Raw genomic sequence first — 25,587 nt, forward strand, 5'->3', positions numbered from 1 at the left:
AATAATGGACAGTCTGACAGTAGGAAAAATAGTATGGGCAAGGTCACATAAGACATTTGGTCATTTTTGACAAGGTCAAATACACATGCTCGTGTCTGCGCTATATAACTTAACTTATGCATTCATGGATTACCATATAACTTGGAACAAATGGATCTCATTGAGTGTCCTACTTATTGGAACTTGACCACATAAACATTTCTCCTGGATCTCATCAATTTTCATGTAAATATTTAGAAAAACAAAATGTTCTAAAAAACAATGGCGTGGGATATAGCCTTCCTTTGGACTGCCTCGTTTTTATTGCTTTTGACAATCACATATTACATAATTTTTTATTCATTTCTAATGTAATGCGGTGTAGAGTCGAGCACCCTGTCCTATTACAGCGCTAGTTTTGTTTAATAGAATACATCTATTAATATGGACGTTAAGGCACTTGAAAAGCAATACTGAAGTGGATTGAGGTGTAAATAAGTGATGATCATCTATGAATGTTGTTACAATTAACATGTTTTGTAATTGATGTTTCTCCATTCACCTGTTATATGACCTAGTAACTGATGATGGCCATCTTGGTAGACAAGTGCGCGCACAGATACAAAATGGATACCATAAAGATGAAGACATTGTTATCTTTATACTACCGGTAAGAAAAAGCCCAAAAAGCCAATAATTGATGTGTCACTTGATTGTGGTGGGATAGTCTGAAATGGGATGGATTAGATGATTAAGAGGAACAGCATTATCATGACAAAATAACTGTTATTCACGGTCAAGACTCCGACGAAATTGTTCTGTGGTCTACTAAAGAAAGCTTCTGAAACAGCAATATCCTGACAAAATATCTGTTATTCACGGTCAAGACCCCTATAAAATTGTTCAGTGATCTACTGAAAAAAGCTTCTGAAACAGCAATATCCTGACAAAATATCTGTTATTCACGGTCAAGACCCCTATAAAATTGTTCTGTGGTCTGCTAATAAAAGCTTCTGAACAGCAATATCCTGACAAAATATCTGTTATTCACGGTCAAGACCCCTATAAAATTGTTCTGTGGTCTACTAATAAAAGCTTCTGAAACAGCAATATCCTGACAAAATATCTGTTATTCACGGTCAAGACCCCTATAAAATTGTTCTGTGGTCTACTAATAAAAGCTTCTGAAACAGCAATATCCTGACAAAATATCTGTTATTCACGGTCAAGACCCCTATAAAATTGTTCTGTGGTCTACTAATAAAAGCTTCTGAAACAGCAATATCCTGACAAAATATCTGTTATTCACGGTCAAGACCCCTATAAAATTGTTCTGTGGTCTACTAATAAAAGCTTCTGAAACAGCAATATCCTGACAAAATATCTGTTATTCACGGTCAAGACCCCTATAAAATTGTTCTGTGGTCTACTAATAAAAGCTTCTGAAACAGCAATATCCTGACAAAATATCTGTTATTCATGGTCAAGACCCCTATAAAATTGTTCTGTGGTCTACTAATAAAAGCTTCTGAAACAGCAATATCCTGACAAAATATCTGTTATTCACGGTCAAGACCCCTATAAAATTGTTCTGTGGTCTACTAATAAAAGCTTCTGAAACAGCAATATCCTGACAAAATATCTGTTATTCATGGTCAAGACCCCTATAAAATTGTTCTGTGGTCTACTAATAAAAGCTTCTGAAACAGCAATATCCTGACAAAATATCTGTTATTCACGGTCAAGACCCCTATAAAATTGTTCTGTGGTCTACTAATAAAAGCTTCTGAAACAGCAATATCCTTACAAAATATCTGTTATTCACGGTCAAGACCCCTATAAAATTGTTCTGTGGTCTACTAATAAAAGCTTCTGAAACAGCAATATCCTGACAAAATATCTGTTATTCACGGTCAAGACCCCTATAAAATTGTTCTGTGGTCTACTAATAAAAGCTTCTGAAACAGCAATATCCTGACAAAATATCTGTTATTCATGGTCAAGACCCCTATAAAATTGTTCTGTGGTCTACTAATAAAAGCTTCTGAAACAGCAATATCCTGACAAAATATCTGTTATTCATGGTCAAGACCCCTATAAAATTGTTCTGTGATCTACTGATAAAAGCTTCTGCTAAGCGGCACATACTTTGAAATCAATTATCCCATGTGTACCCCTAGTACTTCCTAAGGGATGCGTTAAGATGTCTTGATGCTAACAACCATTTCCTGTCTGCAGCAACATGTTTACCAATAGAAAAAATGAATTTGTGACAAAAACATATATTGCCCTTCATACATTGCAATTTTTGAAATTTCATTGTTTACCGAAAAATGTCGACAGAAAACAGGAGTGGCTGAAAGTTATAAATATAAAGAATTTTAGCCCATCTGCCAAGACTTGGGAAAGTAACGTAAATATTTCTATTCATGCAAGCTTAGAGAAACAAATTATAACATAATTAAGATGGGAAATCAACAGTGAATAATCATTTTGCCAACAACCATACCGTTTATGACAAATTCAACAAAATCGAACAACAATTCCACAGGAGATATAACGTAAACGCTTCAATATCAATATTACTCCAAATAATTGTTTCCAATTCTTTTTTATGTGAATACATTTTTTATAGATGATTAAATTATCTAATAAATGGTGTCAATGATGAAATATAAAATTCTTTTTTTTCATCTGTGAATGCATTTCCTAGATTGAATTGTAACATTTCTTTGAAATGTCATAATTGCATTAAATCAAAGGGTAATAAAATGCTGGAATCGATCTAAATTTTATTACCCCTATCATAAAAAAGACCCATCTGGATTAAAAAGCCGACCATTGATGTTCTTGTGTATAATACACAGAAATGTGGCTGGAATATCCGGTGTCATCCAGCTGAGAGATCCAGTACAGAGTGTCTGTTTAACTTTATTACCCCCTTATTTCTTTACAAAAAGAAAGCCAATAAATGTTTTCTAAGTAATGAATACGAAGAGCTAAATCATCAAACGCTTGCACTAATTTGTTTACTTGACCTATTTTACGACCGGAACCATGCTGGCCATGGATTAGCTCAGCAGAAAATTTACTCATCATTTTCTCAGCTACTTATTGTTTCTATTGTTTGTAACACAAAATATTATCTACAAATAATTATAATCTTTATTGATTTAATGGTAAATTAAACTGACATAATATATTCAATGATTTACGCATCAATGTTTTGTGGGGATTTCCATACTTTATAGTACTGCTACTCCACGAGTTTTTATTACGTCATAGTGGGAACTCACACCTGTGATTGGCAGTATAAATAATAACCTTAAAGTTTTAGCAGAGGACATTTTCGAGGGAAAATCAATACACAAAAGGTTAAGCTTAAGTTTTATAAACATCCGGGATATTGTTTACAAAAAGAAAGATGCAAAATTGAAGTATTGAAATGACACTATTGAAATATGTGGGAGATGCGTATACATCCAGTAGTGTATAGGGTTGGCCAGATGCGTTTACATCTACTAATGAGCTATGTCGGCCTATCTCGTATACATGCGCTAAAGGGTTAAATGTAGACACTTATGTTTCATAGTTAAACAAACAGGCAACTATTTGGTTTCGTTTTTGGACTAGGGCACTTGTGGCCTAGTTCATAGCCATAATCGCGCTATCTGCATTTTCAAGCCGCATCTGGGGGTTCACTGACGTAATGTATTCATACGCTGTATTTTGATTGGATTGCTGTTAGCGAATTTGAATAATCAAAGTAGTACCAGAACTGATTACAATGAAAACATCCAATAAAAATAGTTCTCCTAACAATTCAAGCTAACTGTTTGTTCTTTTAATGAAGCACAAGAAATTCATACATAGCGAGTGAGTTAATCGGGTTAACTACATGAATATTCTTGCATACGGTCAGATTATATGCAATAAGAATATGAACATATTGGAAAAGTACGCATCGAAATTTTTCCGTTCAATGCTCTGTATTGATAGACTGGTACCCTCTTTCTTTTTTATCCGAAAAGAAACCAGTATCAGCTAACCGCGGTGCCCGTCGCGCATTCGAAATGTCTTGTGAATTCATACGAAATGTGAATAAAGCGTGCAGTCTAAGTAGAAAACAACCAGGAAAGTTGGTTTAAAAAAGTATTGTTATCCTTTGTATACAATGTTGGTATTCCGAAGTCGGTCCCTGTTCTTTTTTTTTCGACATACTAGAATTTGCATGTTTCCGTGATATTTTCTTTTCAATACAAAGTTTTTTTTAACTAATCATCGCATGGCACTTAGCACTTTTTTAAATACAACATAATTTTTGGTAATTATTGTTCAAATACTATTAATGTTTACTAAAAACCATATGCCGCGTACCTGTATAACTTTATATTTTTGAGGAAAAGTAAAGCAGGGTACCAGTCTCCTTATTGACCTCAAAATTTACTCTGAGCGGCCGAATGATTCAGACAAGTATGTTATCACTACTTCCGATGCTGATGATGTGAATTTCATAGTGTTTTATTGAGGAAATTTATCAATAGAGCCACCATTGAATGATTACCACCATCGAACGGATTTATTTTCATCTTACCTTGGGTAGCATTTTTAATTTGACACGTAAATTTTCAAGAAATACTTCGTTTGAAAAAATCATATGATTTCAATTTTGCAAAATGGAGATAAAAGATATCAAATATGCGCATACTTATTTATGAAGTTTCATTCTAAATGAAGCCAAATGTATGAATATGTGCACAGCATTTGTGAATAAGATGATTGTTTACCTATGTGCATAGAAAAGTCTTGGAGCCACTCTCAGTGTAAGTACATGACATTGTGATAAACCATCGCCATTGATAAAACAATCTTGCATGCTCAATTTTGATTTCCTCTCTTATAATGCACCAGTCAATTGTTACCACGCCTCCCTCGGGGATATACCAGGGAAAAGGGCTATGTTTTTACCTTTTAGGTGTCCTCGTAGCTAAAGAACTTCAGCGAACACATTATATATTACCTTTTTGGACGTGTTGTAAACATCAAAAAAATAAATATCAACATTAAAGTTATGGAAGCCAGAACTAGTGTCCTCGCAATGCCGGGTGATTGCGGTGGTTTTGTCTTCCCTCAAAATATATCAGGGAATTGCTCTTACCTTAGATCCGCGGGGTGTGGGGTTATTCATGGGATTTTACCACCAGTTCGTTCTCGCAGGGCAGGGATTTTACCGGGGATTGGCTGGACGGAAAGTCGGGGGCGGGGGTGGGCCTGGTTACAATTGACTGGTGCATACTTTACAAGTTCTTTTTCTAAAGACGCTTTGTGCTCACTTTTTGTTATCTAGCCAAGAATGAAAATCAAAAATCAGTCAGAGATACAGTATGGTGATGCATTGTTGTTGATAGATCAATATAAATTTGTGAAATATTTGAGGGAAAGGTATTTGGTTAAATAATTTACAAGTGTAACTTTTGAGTTTTATTTAACAATGCATTGCCGAATATTGTGGAGATAGAATTGAATTTGTATTAATTAATCAGTTGACTTGTGGCGTTTAGGGAACAAAATTAAGATCAAAATATTCAATAAAGTTCCCTTATCACCCAATGTTGTGGAATAGTAAAGTAATGAAAATTTAACCTCACAACAGTCTTTCTCAAATGCTGTCCAGGCTTTTTTATGCTTAAGAATAACTAACCTCGCGATGTCAGACCAGAAATCATCTTGGCATGAGATTGGATCACTATGGATCATTATGCACTAGGCAATTGTAACCACGGCTCCCACATCCGGGGGTATACCGGGGATAGCCGGCAAAATGGGCCATGTTTTTACCTTTCAGGTGGCCCCGCAGTGCCAGGTCTTCCCGGAAAATACAGTGTGGATGGGGCTTAACATAATGTCCCTTGGGTGCGGGGCATTTGGTGGGGACGTTACCATCAGATTATCTCCGCAGGACGGGGATTTTAGCTGTGGTTGGCTGGAGCGAAAGTAAAAGTCCCCTTTATTCCGGGACCGGGGGGGGGGGGGGGGGGGCGGGGGGCATGGTTACAATTGACTGATGCATTAGCTTGTGTATTCCGATAAAGTTAAGAATATCTTTATTCATATAAGTTATACTTTGCAATCTAAATCAAAGATTTGAAAAAGGTATCCTTTATCATTAATGCAAGTATACATAAGTGACTGTGCAAATCTTTATGTATCATCCAAATATGAGTACCTTGCAGGGTGAATGTTATTTGTAAAAATTATACTAAGTGAGCTTTCAAGATTACCTTTCCAATCGCATACACAATGCAGTTTGAAACCTGGATAATTAAAACAAATCTTGGTTGTAGACCATTACTTTTAAATATTTGATAAGTCACATACATTATAAGGTACAGTTTAAAGGGGCTGTACTCATTTAATGATGAAAAAGCCAAAATTTAAAGAAAATTGTAGAAAATTGACATAAACTTGGTATCGATGTGTACAATTAATGAATTGAAACTTACTAACTGATGATCCCCATAGTTTACAAATGATCTATTAATAGCAGTTATTTCGTGTTTTTCCATTAAAAATAGATTACAAGGTATGTCTACCGAGTAGAATTCATTCCTTATGCGTGATCTGCTGTTGATGTTATTACATGATATTAGCGAGTTAGGTATACATCTGGAAAATTCCACCCAGTAAAAGTAAGTCTTTATAGCATAGTGGATACGACACTGTTTTGTTTTTTTCATTTTGGTATTTTATTTACAACAACGATATCAAAGAGTAAAATATTTTATTAAAAAAGTGTCCTTCGTTACAGGAAAAAAAAACTTTTTTGGTGCCAATCTGGTGTACAGTCCCTTTCATAAACAACAAGTGAAGCCAATGCTGTATTAATTTGAGACAAACAAAAAGAAGACAGCACAAAGTTTAAAAAGTGTGACCAATGTGAGAATACCTTACATAATTTATAAATTTTCATGTGATTCAGACAATTTTAATGCTAGAAATCACAAAAAATCATTCCCTTGAATTATTCCTGTCATAGTTTAAAGCTATACTCTCACAGATTTACCGTTTTTACAACTTTTTTTTGTCTTGGAAAGAGCAAATTTTTGCATAAACATCTTCAAACCAATGATATCAGATTGCTGACAAACAATCAGCTCGTAGTTTGTCATATTTCCATTCAAAAATTATTGTTTTATGGCTTAAACCGTTACTAACAGTTTAAGAATAATGCTTAAAACATCAATTTTTTAATATAAAAATCTGCCATCTAAATTTTGGTAAGCAGTCTTATATAACTGGTTTCCATGGATTTTCGCAAAAATTGGCTCGTTCCAAGACAAAAAATAAAAAAGTTGTCAAAATGAGAGTGCAGCTTCAAACTCATAATAAAATTTCAATGCACTACATTTGTCATAATTTTAAACAGATGAAAAAAATGTTATTTTTAAAAAGCACAATATATCCTTTATGTGACCTTACATTATAATGAATTTATTCATATCATAATTAAGTGACTTTTCTTGCACTTTAATGTGAACAAGAAAGCTTGGGATTGAACACTAAATGAAACAAGAATGAAATTAAATGAATCACAAAATATCATCAAAATTATACACACAAATGTTCTTTGATATACAAAAAAATGAAACTTTTTTGACTTTCAAAAATTTAACATTTACTAAATATGGTTATTTAAAATGATGAATACATTTGTAGGATTTGATATCCTACTAGATGTAACTCGGCTTCGTTCATTTTTCTTAACTTTCTCTCAGTGATGAGGAATAAATTGTATTCACTGCAGTTGTTTTCTAAGTTTATAAAAATAAGAACAATTGAAACAACTCATTAACTACTGTTGATCAGTGCAGATTGTGGGGGTCATGGTTGATTTCAATGAACCACCAATAAGCCCTGCCAAAATTGGATACTGATTGGTCAGTCAGGTGCTTTTGGTAGGCATGATTAGCATGAATGTTAATTTTAACCATCATTTATGAATGTTTACACAATCATTGAATATTGAAAAAACGAGCGAAATGTTAGTTTGAATGATGAAAGACATGAAATATGTGAAGTATTGGAAAAGAGACCATTTTTTCAGCTTGTGTAAATCAAAGCGCTGAAAGCGCTGCAAGACTGTCGGTGACGTAACTGAAGCAACCAAACACTACCGCAAAGTTCTTTCAAATGAAACGTGGTCAAATGATTTCATACAAATGATGAACACTCTTTAAGGTAGATGAAGAAGGATAAATGCGATTATAATAAGCACAAATATATTGGCCCTACTTAATCATGTATCCAATGGCCTACAAGATTCTTAATTCAAATTTCCTAATTTTGAACCGCTTTAAATTAGTTAAATGCATATTCATTATGTTAAAATTGCTTCAATTTATGACGTCGCTTATAACAGTTTCAGTAAGCAATTACATTCCTTCATTTCATTAGGGTCTGTTGAAGCCAATGTCTTTAAAATGCAAATACAATACAAACTATACCCAAGATTCAAGGGACATAATAAAAACATAACTTTAAAATGATGCTCTTTCAAGCCTAAAAATGCCTCCCAGAACTTCTATCAACAGAGTCCACATATCTACAAAATTTGTGCTCGAGTTACTTTCTTTGATATAAAAGTGAAAACAAATCTGCATGGTGCTGTGGCATCATACCATGAAAAAACTAATATCTTTAAAATTTGTTTTCTAGTTTGTTTTTATTATAGAAGTGTTAATAAATCTGCATGGTGTTGAAGAAAAAAAACTAATGTCTTAAATCTCAAACCTGCAGCATTAATTAGCGCCATGTTGTCAAGAATATCTGGACAATTGAATGAAATATGCATGGACCGAAATGACAGCTGGATTTTACAGTTTTCACTCATATTCAGATGATGGCTGATATTTGCTGATAAACATGTATCCTCTTAGCAGCAGGGAATAAGTAAATGACATAGTTTTAATGACCAATATTGGAGATGTGACCTTGACCTCCAAATCCAAAGGGGTCATCTGCTGGTCACCCCAAACCTGAATTTCAAGTTTGAAGGCCATGGGTGCAGACTTTGTCGAGTTGTCACACAGGCAAGCTTTTTGCGTTCAATGGTCTGTGACAAATCAATAGGGCTCACCTACTGGTCAGGCCCAACCCCAAAGTCAAGTTATTCAAGGGCCATACTGGTTAAACCAAACTTTCATGTCAAGTTTGACAATAGGTCTAGGAATTGTAGAGTTATCACCCGGAAAAGCTTTGGTCTACTGTCAGACAGACGGACGTAGTGGCCAACATGTGCAAAGCAATATACTCCTCTTCTTCTTTGAAAGGGGCATAATAAATTGAAATTGATTAAATATTTTTGTTTATTATGTTAATTAACTTACACTACATATAACAAGTACCATTTTGATATTTTCGAATGCTCATTTGGGCATGTACATGGTTTTTGATCTGACTATGAACATGAAACTACATAGTGATGTTCCCTCCTATCAATTCTAAATTTAAATAACCATGAAAAAAAAGAATGTTTTCACTGCACCATGAATCAATATTTCAAACAAAATAAATGTCAAGTTATCAAGATTAATTTAACACTTCTTTTGATGATTTCCGTGCATTCCTGACTGCAGGTTTTTCCCATTTTCCCACACAGTTATTTCATATTGGCCTTACAAGGTCAGATCTTGAGTTGGGTCTTCATTGATGGACACTATCTCTTTATCTCCACAGAAAACACACTGGTGCAAGTTTCACTGCAACAACTGCAAAAAAAGTTAAATTATATTCTAACTGAACTCTGCATCAATATTCAATTATTTTTTATTGGATTTAGGAAATGTCTTTGTTTTAAAGGGTTCATATAAATTAATGCATTTTTTTCAATTTAATGCATTATCATGCTGGACTCTTTGACATTGATGGTTAAAACAAAAAAGGCATATGATTTGTGTACAGATTAAACATTATTAATTATAAATGTGTTCTTTAATTAATAGACAAGTGGCAACAATTTCCCCAGTTAAAAAAGCTTACATTTGTATATCTGCAGATTAATCATTTGCATTTCCTTTGCTTTGATCATTTAAGTCAAATGAGGTAGACATGATAATGCATTAAAATAAGAAATATATTTTTGGGCATCAATCTATAGTGTGTGCCTTCAATCTAGAAATAAATTTCTTCTCAACAGATGCTAAATTATAAAAAAAATATATAAACCAAGATTTTGATTATGACATACCTGCATAGTTAGTGGTCTCCATAACTGCTCAGAAATGCTCCCTATGACAAACTAAGTGCTGGTGTATGGCTGGGTAATAGTGCTGCTCCAACCAATAGCGCAATTTTGCCTACAGGTGGACCTGCTCCTCAATATGGTTTCTGTCATGGCAGTGATAACAGTATGTAACATGGCCTTTTCTACTTTCCAGAGAATGAATCTTCCGATCTAAATTACAAATTTAAGAACAAATATATACATATGCACATGTAATGTTGTTAAAAACAAACCATTTAGATGCCACAAAACTATAAGTATTTAGGTGAAAATTGAGCCAAATCAAAACATTTAGTCATTTAAAGCTGCACTCTCACAGATTTACTGTTTTTACAACTTTTGTATTTTTTGTCTTGGAATGACCTACTTTTTTGCTAAAATATCTGCAAACCAGTGATATAAGACTACTGACAAAATATTAGATTGCAGGATTCCATATTTCAGGTCGAAAACAAAGGTTTTATGGCTTAAAGCGTTGCCCATGGTTTAAGAAAAATGCATAAAACATTTTGAACTTAAATATAAACATTTTCTGACAAATTTATTGTCAGCAATCTTATATGAATGGTTAACATGCATTTTCACATAAATTGGCTCGTTCCAAGACAAAAAATAAATAAAGTAGTCAAAACATTCAATCTGTAAGAGTGCTGCACTCTCAGTCACAGATTGAAGGTTTTGACAACTTCTTTTACTTTTTGGCTTGGAATAAGCTAATGAAAAGCAGTATGAAAACTGATGAAATAAGACTGCTGACAAAAGATAAGATCATGTTTTTTATATTTACATTTGTAACTATTGGTTTTATGGTTAAAAGCATTACGCTTTACTAATAATGAGATTTTTGGCACAGAACATCATCTTTTGACCGTATTAAAATAAGAAAACAGCGTTCCAATATTTTCAGTTGTCTGAATTAATATAAGAAAGCAACGATCCCCTTTTCCAGTTGTCTGTTATGTCCAGTGTTCAGAAATTCGCATAAAATAATTCATTACAAGACCAAGAAATAAAAAAAGAGTTGGGAAAACAGACAATCTGTCAGAGTGCAGCTTAAACATATGATATGCATTATCAGCCAAGTGCAGACCTACTCACATCCTGGCTACACAACCATTACATTCATCAGCTTTACTGATTCGAACCAGGCACATCTATATTTGTAGACTAGCATTTTACCATTCTGTGCTGGCCAGTAAAGTTCTCATTTGAATTAGAATTCAAAATGTATATACCTTTGTTCATTTTTTTTTTGCCGACTCTGTTTCAACTGAACTTCCTTAAATGAATGAGAAGTTTCAAAAAATAATTACAATATCCCAGTAAATACCTGCATTTATGTGTTTCTTGTGCAATCTGTCAGCTTTGGTAGGCTCATGTTTCATTTTGTCCACCTCAATACTTGTAATCTTCTAGTCTGATGTACTGCCATCCAATTTTTAGACTGTCGGCTACAAGCCGACAGTCTTTAGAGAGCGGTATTTCAGAAACGCGACTAGTCGCCTGACACGACATATTGAACATGAATATATTAATACACACCACCTGCGTAGCAACAGAACTACTTACGTGAATGTGGGGCGTCAAGTATTCATGTTCAATATGTCGTGTCAGGCGACTAGTCACGTTTCTGAAATACCGCTCTCTAAAGACTGTCGGCTTGCAGCCGACAGTCTAAAAATGAGAAAATTGTTATTTATTGTTTATCAGGAAAATGTTGAAATCTCATGTTTAGGCCTATAGTGATCATACTTGATTGGTATGTTATTGGCACTTATTGCAATATGTTTTATTCATTGCAATATTTATGTAAAACATTAATTATTATGTTGACTTAAGTTTGTAGATAAGAACTAATGGTATAGGTGATGTGAGGATGATCTCGTAAGTCTTTAAAACCGCTTTTGGTATTGTGAGTTTTTTGCTCCAGTCTTGTTCAGTTTAGCTTTTGAAGATTTTCAAAGTAACTGCAAAACAAGTCCAGCTGTCTAGAAAGACTATGTCAAACCCTGACCAGATATAATTTCTTGTCTTTTCAAATTACCAACTTGGCAATGGTTTTATCATAACATAGGGTATTGGTTTTAAAGAAAATGTTAAGTGTTTTTGTATGTGGAATGAAATATCATAAGTGGCACTAAATTGAACATAATTTATAGTTCTCATTGATATTACACATAGCCCCAAGTACATGTTGATCTAAGATTTAAGGCTTGGATGGAGTCAGTGCAAGAAAAATGCATGTTAATACATTGTACTTTCCAACGCAAGAACTGTTTGTTTATTCAAGTAAATAAAGCAATCCCCACACCAAGGAACTGCAGTATTGCATAACCAGCTTAATTGACATTATGAGTTGGAGTTCAATTTGCTGCAATTAAAGGCACATCTAGTTTTCAGAATTATTCAAACTCTGATTTAGCAACTTTAATAAAGTTATATGAACTACTTTTGCAATATGAAAGCTTTTTTAGATTTACAAGGACGGGTGAAAATTATTTGCCAAATGTACTGCAACACCTGATACCTGTTGCCTAGGAATCCAACAAATTCCAAATGTTACAGTACTATTCAATTTGGAGTGCCTGAAAAGAAAGCTTCTTGATTCTACATTCAACATCTTCTTTCTGTATGACATATTGGACCAGGAGAATCATGAACCCACAACCTTTTGCATCTATTGAGATAGGGAGCTATCAGGACAGTGACAGAGGACAATACAAGAATGGCCAACTGCTGCATTTATTGAGTTATCTAATGCATACTAATTAAGACGGAGAAAATAGTTCTTAATTTTTCCAAACTTCTTCCTTAAGCATCTTGTACATGTATGTAGTTGTCTTTTACAATGATTGTTCAAAGTTACAATGGCCCTGTGGGTTAAAGATGCTCTGTGCACGGGGTAACAGGTTTTGTACTTAATAGGGTTATAAGTACTGCGTTTTGATCCAGGAGGTTGTATTCGACTCAAGTAGATTTTTGCAGATTCGGATTTCACAAGGCACAAGCCGAGTAAAATCAAAATCTACCAGAATCAAATATGACATTCCGCCATATCCGGATCAAATCGCAGTACTAATAACCCTTTTATTATATACATTACTGATTAGATCACTAAGAAGCCACATCTTTGCATAATAAATTTCATTTTAAGAATGCACTCACTGGTTTAATGACGTCATTTAATATTGCGCAACATACTTGGCGTCACAAGAGTGGTATATGGCCGTATTGCACTGGAGCAGAATATGGGTTAAAGTATTTTGTGATATTTTTTGCATGTGGATTGTTGATGGGTATAAAATAAAGAATAAAATTATGTTTGGTATTCCATTCTCACTAGCAGTGTGATGAACTGCTGACACCATGTTATGAAATTTGATGGTCAAAGTATTTAAAAGACATTTCAATATTTCATACTTTAAAAACGATATTCATCTCATCTTAGTCTACTCAACTTGCTTTGCTATGTACAAAAATCTGCAGCAGTAATATGTATAGCATTAGACAGAAGGCAGTGCCTAATATTTATCAACAGCACTAAGTTATCATGGTAACATGTTATATAAATTGAATACCAAGCACAAATTAAGAGGGAGAAAATAATTCTTCACTTTTTAAATAAAAACTTCTTCCTAATAGCACTGTGTATGCAGTCTGACATAGGTGTACAATGTAGATGTCTTTTACAAAGATTGTTCAAAGTGTGGCCCTATGGTTTAAAGCTCCCATGAAAAAGAGGTGACAGGTTTTCTATATAGTATATAATTACATCATTGAAAATCTTCTCTGAAACTGCAAATAACAGTCCTTTGATATAAAAGGATTTGATCAAATTAAGGAAGTATGTGTGCCAACCACGTAAATTAATTTGTACAAGTCTGTCTGATTTAATGACTTTGAGAAAATTCAAAAGAACTGTGACTTTATCTGATTTAACGCTTTAGCCCCCCCCCCCCCCCTCACTCTACGCACACTTAACTAGATTTTTCAAATTTCCTTTGCAGCTTCCAAGCAGTTTTAGTCTGAAGTTTAAGCTAGCCCATTAAACAGTGACCCCTTGTGATGTGAGCCGATATTTTCAATGCTTAGAACATGGTTGTCAACATTCCCCTGAATGAAGCCCTAGTCCACCAGTGCTTTCAGCACTTTGATTACAAAGTTATATCTTGTAAGGAACAATTCTGGGAAGCTGGGAGTTAATGCAGGATATTGATAATCAGATACTGGGCCTCACAGCAAGTATTGACAATAAAAAAAAAATGTGAACACCATAGTCATTCATCCGGGAATTTAGGTTTCGCTGATCTATTTTTGCTTGAATATATTTAATTTTGTTTTTAGTTTGTTTAAGATATATCACATTTTGTTGGGTATGGAACTATCAGACGCTAATTTGGGGAAGAAAGAACAGGGTCAGTCGAGGGAACCAGCTAAGGCAGAAATTACATTAGGGTCAAAAAGCCCTGTTTATTCCATAAGTGTATGGAATATTTTTTCCACAATTTATTATCACCTAAAATTGTTCCGCAGACATTTACTGCGAAATGACTTATTGGCTGCCATTCAGGAGGTGGAGGGTACATGTTTTATTTACTCTTTAACATGTTTCTGACATCATGGCGCTGACTCTTTGATTAATATGTTAATTATTATAATGCCCCCCTTCGAAGAAGAGGGGTATATTACGTTGCACATGTTGGTCGGTAGGTCGGACGGTCGGTCCGTCCGTCCGTCGGTAGAACAAAGCTTGTCCGAGTAATAACTCAACAATTCCTGGACGTATGAAGGTTGGGCCTGACCAGTAGATGACCCCTATTGATTTTAGTGCTCATCGGGTCAAAGGTCAAGGTCACAGTGACCTTCAATGATAAATTAATTTTAAAGCTTGTCCGAGTGATAACTCAACAATGCCTAGACCATAAACTCAACAATGCCTAGACCTATGGTCATCAAACTTGACATGGAAGTTAGGCCTGACCAGTAGATAACCCCTATTGTTTTGGGGGATCATCGGGCCAAAGGTCAAGGTCTAATTAATCATTTATTAGAATGTTAAATCTTATGGTAAACCATACTCAAAATATAATAAAAATATATATTTATATTCACACTTAAACCTATTCAGCCAATTGTCTTTGACGTCTTGCATCAAAATTTGTCTAGTTTATACAAAGGACACCTTAAATAGCTTCAATGCGCTTATTTCTATTTGTAGGTCTCAATGGCAGATTCCGTTTTGCTACAACACGCAGCAGAAGGCAAACAATAAGTTCCTCATGAAAGAAAAATCTAGTAAGACAACAGTAATTATTTCTTTATAAAATCTACACTTATTGATCGGTGAGCCTTTTGTAATTACTCTGTGTGTGGCATACAGCTATTCCACTACGAACATTCTTAGCTTTTTGGAAACTATTGGGCCAAAACTTACTTAAACTTTCTCGGAGACATGTTGGCAAAATGATTTTATTTTAAATTTTTAAAACTGCTCTGGTCAAATGCACATTAGGGGTCACAGAGCTAAAAAAAAAAATTCTTCTCACAGGTTTAGAGCATATATTTTTGTTTAATTCATATATGTGGTCATCTATCAACTTTGTTCCAAAGGTTAACGTTTGGGTTGAAATTGGACCCTATTAGATGCCACATTTAAAAGTAAAAGGTATATGTGATGGAACCAGCGCTTTTAACGCAGAAAAAATATTTCCATAAAATTCATTTTTCATGTCGTCATTGCCATCAACAATTACTAAATCAGGTTGGATTTTGTGTTAATATGTTATTTTTGCTGTTTGTTTCGTATGCATACAGCATATATGTTGAAACACTTCTAGTATGTGTCCTATATTATTTAATAGGTAAAGTAAACCTAGGAACGTGCACCTGATGTGGGGCTTGAACCAACAATCACCAAATATATACTACATATATAGGAATTTCTTGATTTATTCTAAGTTCAAATTATGCACAAATTGACATACATGTTGTTTGCAATTTCTTCTTAGAAACATGTACCCCAGGGTTCAAAGTGAGCCATTTTTTCTTGGGATGTTTTAGGGAGAATGTAGCTTGGCAGGGCAGCTTACTAATGACCCTGGTTAGTTAGAATAGCATTGGTGGTCCTTGGTTACAGCTCATAAAGTTTTTTCCAGTTTATACATGTGATGTAATATTCATCATAATAGTAACAATAATAGTAACAGCATAAGTATAATGTCCAGATAATGTCCTTATACAGTTTCAATTGTCAAAATAAATTCTATTGCTTAATGTAAGCTGAAACAAAATCATTCAACAATTCTCTTAGTAAATGTTGTTAGAGATATTATTGAATTTTAATTTCCGACTCCTTCAACCCCAACTAAAGACTGCTGTTTTGAAAGTATAATTACATAGTGTAATGAAGTATGATCACTTTAGGCCTAGTTAAGAGATTTCAACATTTCCCTGACATACAACCAGAAATTGTACTATTTAAACAAGCAATTTAAACTAATTTCTAATTATTTACTCAAGCTGGAAAATGGTCTCTTGTTGTAAACTGTACGTATTCAATGTAAAGGTTGCTTTCATGTTCAAACTTACATTTCGCGCGTTGTTTTATTTCATAGTACAATGATTTTGTAAACATTCTAAAAATGATAGTTGAATGAAAATCCAGCATGTTCATCATGCTTTAGCATAAGCATAACAACATTGTAAATTGATAAGACAAGGCCTGTACCAGACTGACCAATCATGTGTCCAATTGGGCGGGGCTTATCAGTTGCTTGTTGCAATCCGCCATTGACCTCCCAATATTTGCACATATCAACACTAGTGTGATGCATTGTTTTCTATGTACTTATTTTCTTAAACTTAGAAAACAACTGCATTAAATACCAAAGCGCTTAAAGCGTTGAATGGCTTTCGGCCTGCAACGTTTTGTGAGTAAAGTCATGTTATTGTAAAACATATGCATTAACATAAACATCTAAAGATAGTATATGCTGGCTCATAATTTCCTTCGCAAAAACATTAATGTTTAATGTTGATTCTCAATGAGATCATGAAGTATATGTCACTCGAAATGTGGAATACGCCAAATAGTTACTTATAAGGTATGGAGTAATACTCAAAATCATAGAATATAAGTATCTATCATGTGTTTCCGGTATGGATAGAAAGATCCGACCTGAGGGCACGTACATCCGAGTTACCAGCCACGAAGCGTGCCCGATGGTCGGATTTTTCGATCTGGACCCGAAAAACATGATTAATATTTTTCTTGCATATCTAAATTTATCAATTTGTAGAAAAATGACGTTGAAAACGAACTTTTGTATGACTACACCAAAAAGCGCTTGCGACGTTGTTTACCGACGTCATAGAGCGCATTAATTGTTAATAACTAAAAATAGCGTTTTTTAACGATTATTTATGTTCAATTTTAATCAAAAGTCTTGCAAACATAGATATTTGAGTGCGCTTTATTGAAATGGCATAATATATCTTTCATAAAACATACAATAAATGAAATAAGAAGTGCGCGTTGTTCTGGTGACTCATCTTACATGGGGTATGTAAGATGGGGTTTTCCAGCACTGGTCACATGACTGGAAACACACGTCCTGTATGCAAGAAAACCTTTTCTCCCACCTCAGATTAAGTAGATCCAATAATTTAACCATGCTAGAAATTCTTATCGTGCCCACGGGCGAAGATAAAATGCCCGTATGGAACTCTTTTTTAATGGTCGCCACATTATAATAACCTTCCTTGTTGAAGACTGTCGTCTGTAGCATCATGGAAACCTTGTCTTGTGGCAATATTTAGAACGCTAATTAATTATTTCTCGCTTCAAATGCCACCACAAAACAGTTTTCACACACCTTTCAAGAAATAATGCTTCACTCTCCTTAGAACTATTTAAAGACCAATTTGACTATTACAATTGATTGAACATAATCTGAATCACTGCGTGCATATCCATGACAACCACGAATTATCGCATAACCATATGCAATTATTTTCACTAAGCACAAAAGAGTTCCAGCAAAAACATTTTTTTTTACTTAATTTTGTTTAACTGAGGTGGGGGAAAAAGCATCTCCCATAGCCGCTCGTGTAAGATAGGTTCATTCCGACCCGGATCCGCAGGGTGTTTTGCGGAAACTCAGTAAACCTAAAAGCTCGGGTCAGGATGAACCTATCTAACACTCTCGGCCATGGAAGATACTTATAATCTGGAGCTTTTGTTTCATAAACAATGCACTGCCACGGATAAAGCATTACGGATTTTTAGTCAAATCTACTCTACACTTCAAACTTGACTTGAGGCGTATTTAATTTACTAACAGGGTATGCAGGCTTAACCAAATGCATCCCAACAAAATTCATTGGACATATTAATTAGGTTTATGTTTAAGACTTCTTACAACGCCAAATAGCTCTGGGTTGAAACACCCACATACTATTTCTTCCCTGTATGCTTTATGTATATGTATCTTAAATTCTTAATAATGCCCTCAACATCTGTCACTCGTGGTCAAAATGATTTATATCAGTTTTGTTTTTAAATATGCATAATTTTTATGCATTATGCTACATGCTCAAGATATTGGACTGAAATTACTGAGACAAACTTAGAAATATTCACATACTTTCCGTTTCATTCGGAATTACATGACTATGACAAAAATTGTAGCAGGTCGATAGCCTGTCAACGCTTAACGCGGTTTGATTTGAATTGTAAAAGTGTACAGTATTCATTTGGTAAATGGTTAAAAGGTTGTTAGTATGTTCTTACACAAGAGAATGGTTTTATGTGACACACATTTTACAAACACAATTCAAAACTAACAATGTCAATAAAAATGTCAAGTAGCTGATTTAGGCAATTTAAAATGAAGAAATTATACTTATGAAAAAACTGATTGTAGGATAAAATGAAGTATCATAATTTCATTTAAAACATTATGGTTTGATATCTTACGCCTAATTAGCATTTTATAACATGTAAAGAAAGTGTGAAAAGACGTGTTTTAGATCACGGAGACTTTTTGCTATTTTTCAAAGTCAATTTTTTGATTTACTGCATAAATTTTATATGGATTTAAAGCACTTGACTTATGGAATATTATTGTGAAAGTTGTGTAAAGAAATATTGAGGAACTTATCTGCAAATAGCAGAATACTCATTTCCCTTTGTTCTGTAAATAAATATTTCCTAAAAACCTGACAAGTGCTCACCAGAAAAGGCGGATTACAATCAGTGCTGTGCGCTTGCTTTAAAATCATTACACAGGACTAGGCAATTGCATGTAATTGCCCATATACCGTTGTATACAATCATGGACAGGTGCGATAGCGGTAACGATCGCCGTCACTTGTGCGAGCTAGAGCCGATGACATTATCTCCATGTACAGAGGTCAAAGTCCCGGTCTCCTCACGATCACATATCGATACATCGACTGCTGATACACATCAAGAGACTACAAACCCCTTTCAGTGGTCCAATATCGCTCCACCCTTCGCAGACCCCGACAACACTTTGTATGACTCTTTGTTAGTTGGATGTGGAGCGGCAGAAGATCTCGCGGAAATCTCCCGTCTTCAGCAAATGCTGAGGGACTTTCCATCAGATATGTTTATAAATCAAGTGCTAATAGAATACTCTAACTCGGAGCCAAACATAGAAACACTCCGCAAAATGCTCTATGAAATTGTAAAGGAACTCGATGGTTATCCTTTTGACCGAGAAAATGACTTGAAAAGACGCGTTCCCACTAGAAATGGCGACACAGTTAATGTGAAGCTGGCGAGGGACATCAAAATTCTACTTTCTGTTATGGAAGGGGAGGATTTCTCGCCAGTTAAGGAACTAATAAGCACCACCCATCGCTCTCAGCGGCGTAAATCAATACAGATCCTTCCTTCTACTCCCAACACAGCGGATCATTCCAAGTGTCAAGCCGAGTTCAACCAACTGAAGGTGTCCAGCGCAGCACTACAGGCCGACGTCCTCCTGATGAAACAGAGCTTAGCGCTATCAGAATCAACAAAAAATGCTTTGAAAAATGTCAATGACTCATTGGAGTATATCGATAATAAAGTAAACGATGCTCAAATATCATCAAAGGGCATACTTTCACGCGTGACTGACGTGGAATCGAATGTAAAAAAGGACATACTAACATGTAAGTCATATTGCTGTCAAAATCAAGGATCACTTCAATACGTTCAAGAGTCTTTGATTGGTCTGTCATTTAAATGTGCTCATTTAGAATCATGTGTGAACCATAGCGGCATTATATCAAAGACGTGCCCTCCTGACACAGAGACTGATCCTACCATCATTCCCGCACCTGTCCATCCCATGCGGAAGGATACTGTCTCTGCCTCGGAAAGGGCCGCCTTATACCACTCTCCCGCCCCACCTCAACCAACAAATGTTTCCCCATCTCGCACTAGGAAAGACATCAAACAGCAACATAATCGCATCCCAATAATAATCACTACCCGCGACAAGCCAGTTTTAAAACGCCACAAGCAGTGGAATTCTCGCACAAACGAGATCGCCCCTCGGTTTGCTGCACAAAATATGAACCTCTATCATGATCATGTAGAGCACTCCTTTCAAAATGAATCTCATCATGATCCACTTGACGAAACTCATGATGATTTTAGTCAATATGTACGCAAGCGTACAAAACGCTTTTACGTTGGAGGATTTAGGCCCAATATTACTGAAAACAAAATTGCAACTTTCGTAAGAACGAAGGGCCCCAAACCCACAAAGGTTACAATATTTCGAAATAAACAAAGGCGAACCACTGTGGTTCGAGTTAACGTCCAGGACGACGGAAATGCCAATATGCTGATAGAGAATCCATATTTTTGGCCCCGCGGTATATCCTGCCGTCCATGGATGTCTCATGGTAGCTTTAGAAACCGTTAAGCAGACCATAATTTAAACTTACAGGACAAACCATCTGAAACGGACACACGTCCGATCAGACAGTAATGTCTGTGTATAATGGCTATCTTGAAGAGCTAGAGAACATTGCATGTAAATATAATGATAAGGAAACACTGATTATTTTAGGAGACTTAAACACTGAACTCCCTTCAGAGAGATGCATAAACACAATATTAGGATCAAGGGGAGCACAACTGTTAGATATAGCAAACCGACATAATCTTAAATCTTTAAATACAATGTCATTTTGTCAGGGTTCGAAGTTTAGCAATGTACCTTTTAATACTAACAGAGAAACGCTTATTGACCATATTTTTGTATCAAAAATGGCACTTGATTGTTTTACATATTGTGAAATTTTAGAGGATCATGCAACAAATGTTTCTACCCATAGGCCAATAATTTGTAAACTTAGCACTCCAAGTAACGAGGGCTCTCTTCCTACTAAACTTGGGGGCGTTATCAACTAGCACAACGTCAAACCAAACAATATAGATAATTAAAGGATTTTTTTAGAAAACAGCCAGGTCCTGCGTCTTGCGCTAGAACTACCCATCGTTTCCACATCAGATATTGACAATCTCTATTCGGGTATCTCTGTGATAATAAATCTAGCCACCGACTTGTTTATCCCTAGAGTAAAATTTGAACCGCATATAAAACCATATTGGAATGTAAGTCTAAAAACACTTCACAAAAAGATGGTAGTTGCGCGGGCAGCTTGGGTTACCGATGGACAGCCCCGCGACGTCACTTCCGGAAGCTACATACATTACAAACAATTAAAAGCAATATTTCGTCGAACTCACCGCCATGAAGTTCTCGCATTTATTGAAAAAGAAGAAAACCGGTTGGATAGTGCCGCTGATCTTGATAACAATGAATTCTTGAAACACAAAACAAAAAAGAACTTTACACCCGGCTTTGAAATGAATTTTGATGGCAATAAAGTCTCAGACCCCAAACGTATTAACCATTGCTGGAAAACATATTTCTCAAAGTTATACTCAGTGAACGGAGACAAATCTTTTGACACCGAATACAAAACGTATGTTGAAAGGGAACTGAACGACTTAACAAATAATACACGTCAAGGGTGCATACAGTTTCCAAGAATATCTATCGATATGGTTACAACAGCACTAAAATCATGCAAAAAAGGAAAAGCTTGTGGATACGACGATTTGTTTTATGAAAACTACATCCACGGCGGAAATCACTTAATTAAATGCATAACGAAATTGTTTAATCATATGATACAATTCTCGCACACTCCAACAGAGATGAAGAAGGGCGTGATTACAGTTCTGTTCAAGGGAGGCAACAAAATAAGATCTGACCCGTCAAGTTATAGAGCTATCTCCCTTTGTTCTTGTTAAAACTTTTCGAAAAGATAGTTTTAAACCTTCTTGAAAAAGACGGTTCTATACAGTTAAACCCCTCTCAAGGTGGCTTTCAAAAGAACGTAAATTGTACTATGACGTCATTTATGTTACGTGAATGCATTTACTATGCCAAAGAAAATAACTCGAAACTATATACATGTACATGTTTTCTTGACGCCAAACAGGCCTTTCAATCATACTTGGCTATCTTCGCTTCTTCTGAAGTTATACAGAACCGGAGTTGATATTTCTCTATTTAATATATTAAAATCGTTTTTTGAAAATAGTTTCAGTTGTGTCAAAACCAACGAATTTTCGTCTGATTTTTTCCCGATCCTGCAAGGCACTCACCAAGGCCAATGCTGTAGCCCGCAATTTTATATCCTCTTTATTGATGAATTACTACATAAGATTGACGCCTGCAACAGCAGCTTTAAGATACATAACATGGTCTGCGCATGTCCTACATCAGCTGACGATATGGTCATTATCTCTAATGTAAAAAGGGGTCTCGACGATCTCCTAGATGTCTGTTTTCAACATGCCGGAAAGGAAAGATATTACTATAATCCATCAAAATGTAAAGTTTTAGTATTTAATGAAAATAAAAAGAGCCCTAGGACATGGAAACTTGGCGATTATTTAATTGATGAATCCGATTCATATAACCACCTTGGAATACTTTGTAATAAACAATTAAATATCAATGAAAACTTAACAGAAAGCTGCCATAAGCTTCGAAAAACGTTTTTCAGTGTGACAAACTGTGGAATCGGTAAAAATGGGCTAAACCCAATCACCTCAATACGCATCTACGAAATGAAAGTTCTCTCAGCCGCTCTATACGGGAGCGAACTCTGGAGCGGTGTCACTTCGAACCAGTTGCTCCCCTTGGAAAGAATCCACGGGCAATGCATTAAGTGGATCCAAGGGGTCCCAAAAGAATCACGCACAGACATTGCACTCAGTTGTCTTGGAATCCAACCAATTCAAAATTTCATTGATTCAAAAAAATTAGCATTCTTATGTCAATTATGTCACGCTGATCCAAATATGAAATTTAAAAAAGTCTTTGTCAACAGACTTTTATCGTTTATATCACAACCTATAAAAGCTCAGGGATTTATCCCTGATATATATAGTAGTCTAGGTAAATACGAACTCACATCATACTTAACAGAATTTTATAAGTCTTCCGTGTTTCCAAACAAATTCGTTTGGAAAAGAATTTGCAAATCAGCCATTGATGAACATGTGACAAAATCGTGGAAATGTAGAGTACACGATGACGAAAACCTCATACTATTCTCCCTTTTTCACTCCAATTATGAATTTTGTCTGATATGGCGATTTCTAAAAAGCTTCTTAGTCTATAAAAAGCAATGTTTCTCAATGTTCGGTTTATTATGCAAATTATTTGCAAGGAAGTATTTCATTACATGCTATCATTGTAATGCAGTAACAAATGAAATTGTTCTGCATAAGGTGTTCTTTTGTCCATATTTTGAAAATGAACGATGCCGGCTATGGTCCAAACTTATAAACCTCTTAGGTGAAGAACAATTTAGACGCTTGATTTTATTAAATCTGAACCATCAACTTGTTGAGATGTTAAGAGGATTCACCAATCTCGACATTACTGATGAATGTCGAATCCAGTGCTTTATTGTAGTGTCAAATTTTGCAAGAAATATAAATTGACAATAAATGCCATTGTAACCACAACACAATGGTAAACGGACTTTATTTCAATCAAACGATAAGCATCAGTTCCTGTCAAATAACAGAGGCAATGTATTGTTTGTGTATATTGTAAATAACCTTATGCTTTATATGTGTCCATAACGTTTGTGTGTTTGTTTGTTTTTTGTTGTTATTTTTCTATGTCTATACTTTGTATTGTATTGTATATATTTGTGTATGTGTATATAAACTATACTTCTCTTCACATTTGGAGGATAAACAGGATAAACTAAACTAAACTAATCATAATACGATCTATATTTTTCCGTCTTTTAACGACTTCTCAGAGTTTATTTCCGGGGAATAAACCTGTCTGAATGCGATGACCCACATTCTATTCTTAACTACATTGTACTTGTAGATATTATCGGTCCCAGGCCGAAGCAAAATCTAAACACAGGTATACAATACATGTATTTATTAGATTCAGTAAGCATTCATTTTGCAACTATTTGCGGATTCTGCTTTTCTATATTGCGTTCTGTAACTCGCCGATTTCAAAATAGATATCAATTGCGTTATATTACGAAAAACGCAGCGTTTCCAAACTTTATTAACCGCATAACATAGACTGAAGACTCATTACGGTGCTACTTTAAGCAAGCTAATCAATATGCAGAACGCAGTCCGTAGCAATTAGAGCAGATTGCTTACTAGGTATTTTCGATGTTAATGTAAATTAGGTTGTTGACCAACGCAGTTCTAACCGCGCTGGGGTTGATACGCCCATGCGCGCATTAGTTCGCTAAAAGTTAAAAATGTTATGTCGATCTGCCGATGCGATTTCCGAGATACGGTTATAAAAGTCTTCAGGCCTTGGGGCCTACAGCGTAAAAATGTATTCCTTATTACTGAGAGAAAGTTTAGACAAACAAGAGAAGCCAAAATATTGACATTTTCCCTTAATGTTGCTTTAAGCATTTTTTTAATCTTTTTTATACAAAAGTCACTTTAAGTAGAATATCTTATCCTCCAAACGTATTCATTGTTTCATTTAACTGTATATTCTAAGTACCGGGTCAATGTAAAATGTTCAAAAGACTTAAAACAGAAAATATCATTGTATATGGAAGAACATTTAAGTGTAAAATTTTGATGACATTTTGCAATTCATTTATGCTTCAAATTTTGTATCCCTTTAATGTGCATGTAAAGTGTTAAATTCCAAGCACTTGTTCACATACTTTTAGGGGAAAGGCGAGTCCGTTTACATTTATAATAATTGAATCACAAA

The 25,587-nt window shown here is 35.0% G+C and overlaps 1 protein-coding gene across 2 annotated transcripts in view; it reads left to right on the top strand.

Annotated features, from left to right (window-relative positions):
* LOC128234695 (endoplasmic reticulum aminopeptidase 1-like) overlaps positions 1 to 25,587 on the top strand; it is a gene marked incomplete at its 3' end in the record, with an annotated part of 245,411 nt that overhangs the window by 113,068 nt on the left and 106,756 nt on the right. For both annotated transcript variants that reach the window (XM_052949111.1, XM_052949110.1), the window contains 1 exon segment: positions 15,480 to 15,556. In XM_052949111.1, the coding sequence (XP_052805071.1) occupies positions 15,480 to 15,556 (77 nt within the window).

Source organism: Mya arenaria, chromosome 5 (assembly GCF_026914265.1).
Source record: "Mya arenaria isolate MELC-2E11 chromosome 5, ASM2691426v1".
In the NCBI taxonomy this organism is placed as follows: Eukaryota; Metazoa; Mollusca; class Bivalvia; order Myida; family Myidae; genus Mya; species Mya arenaria.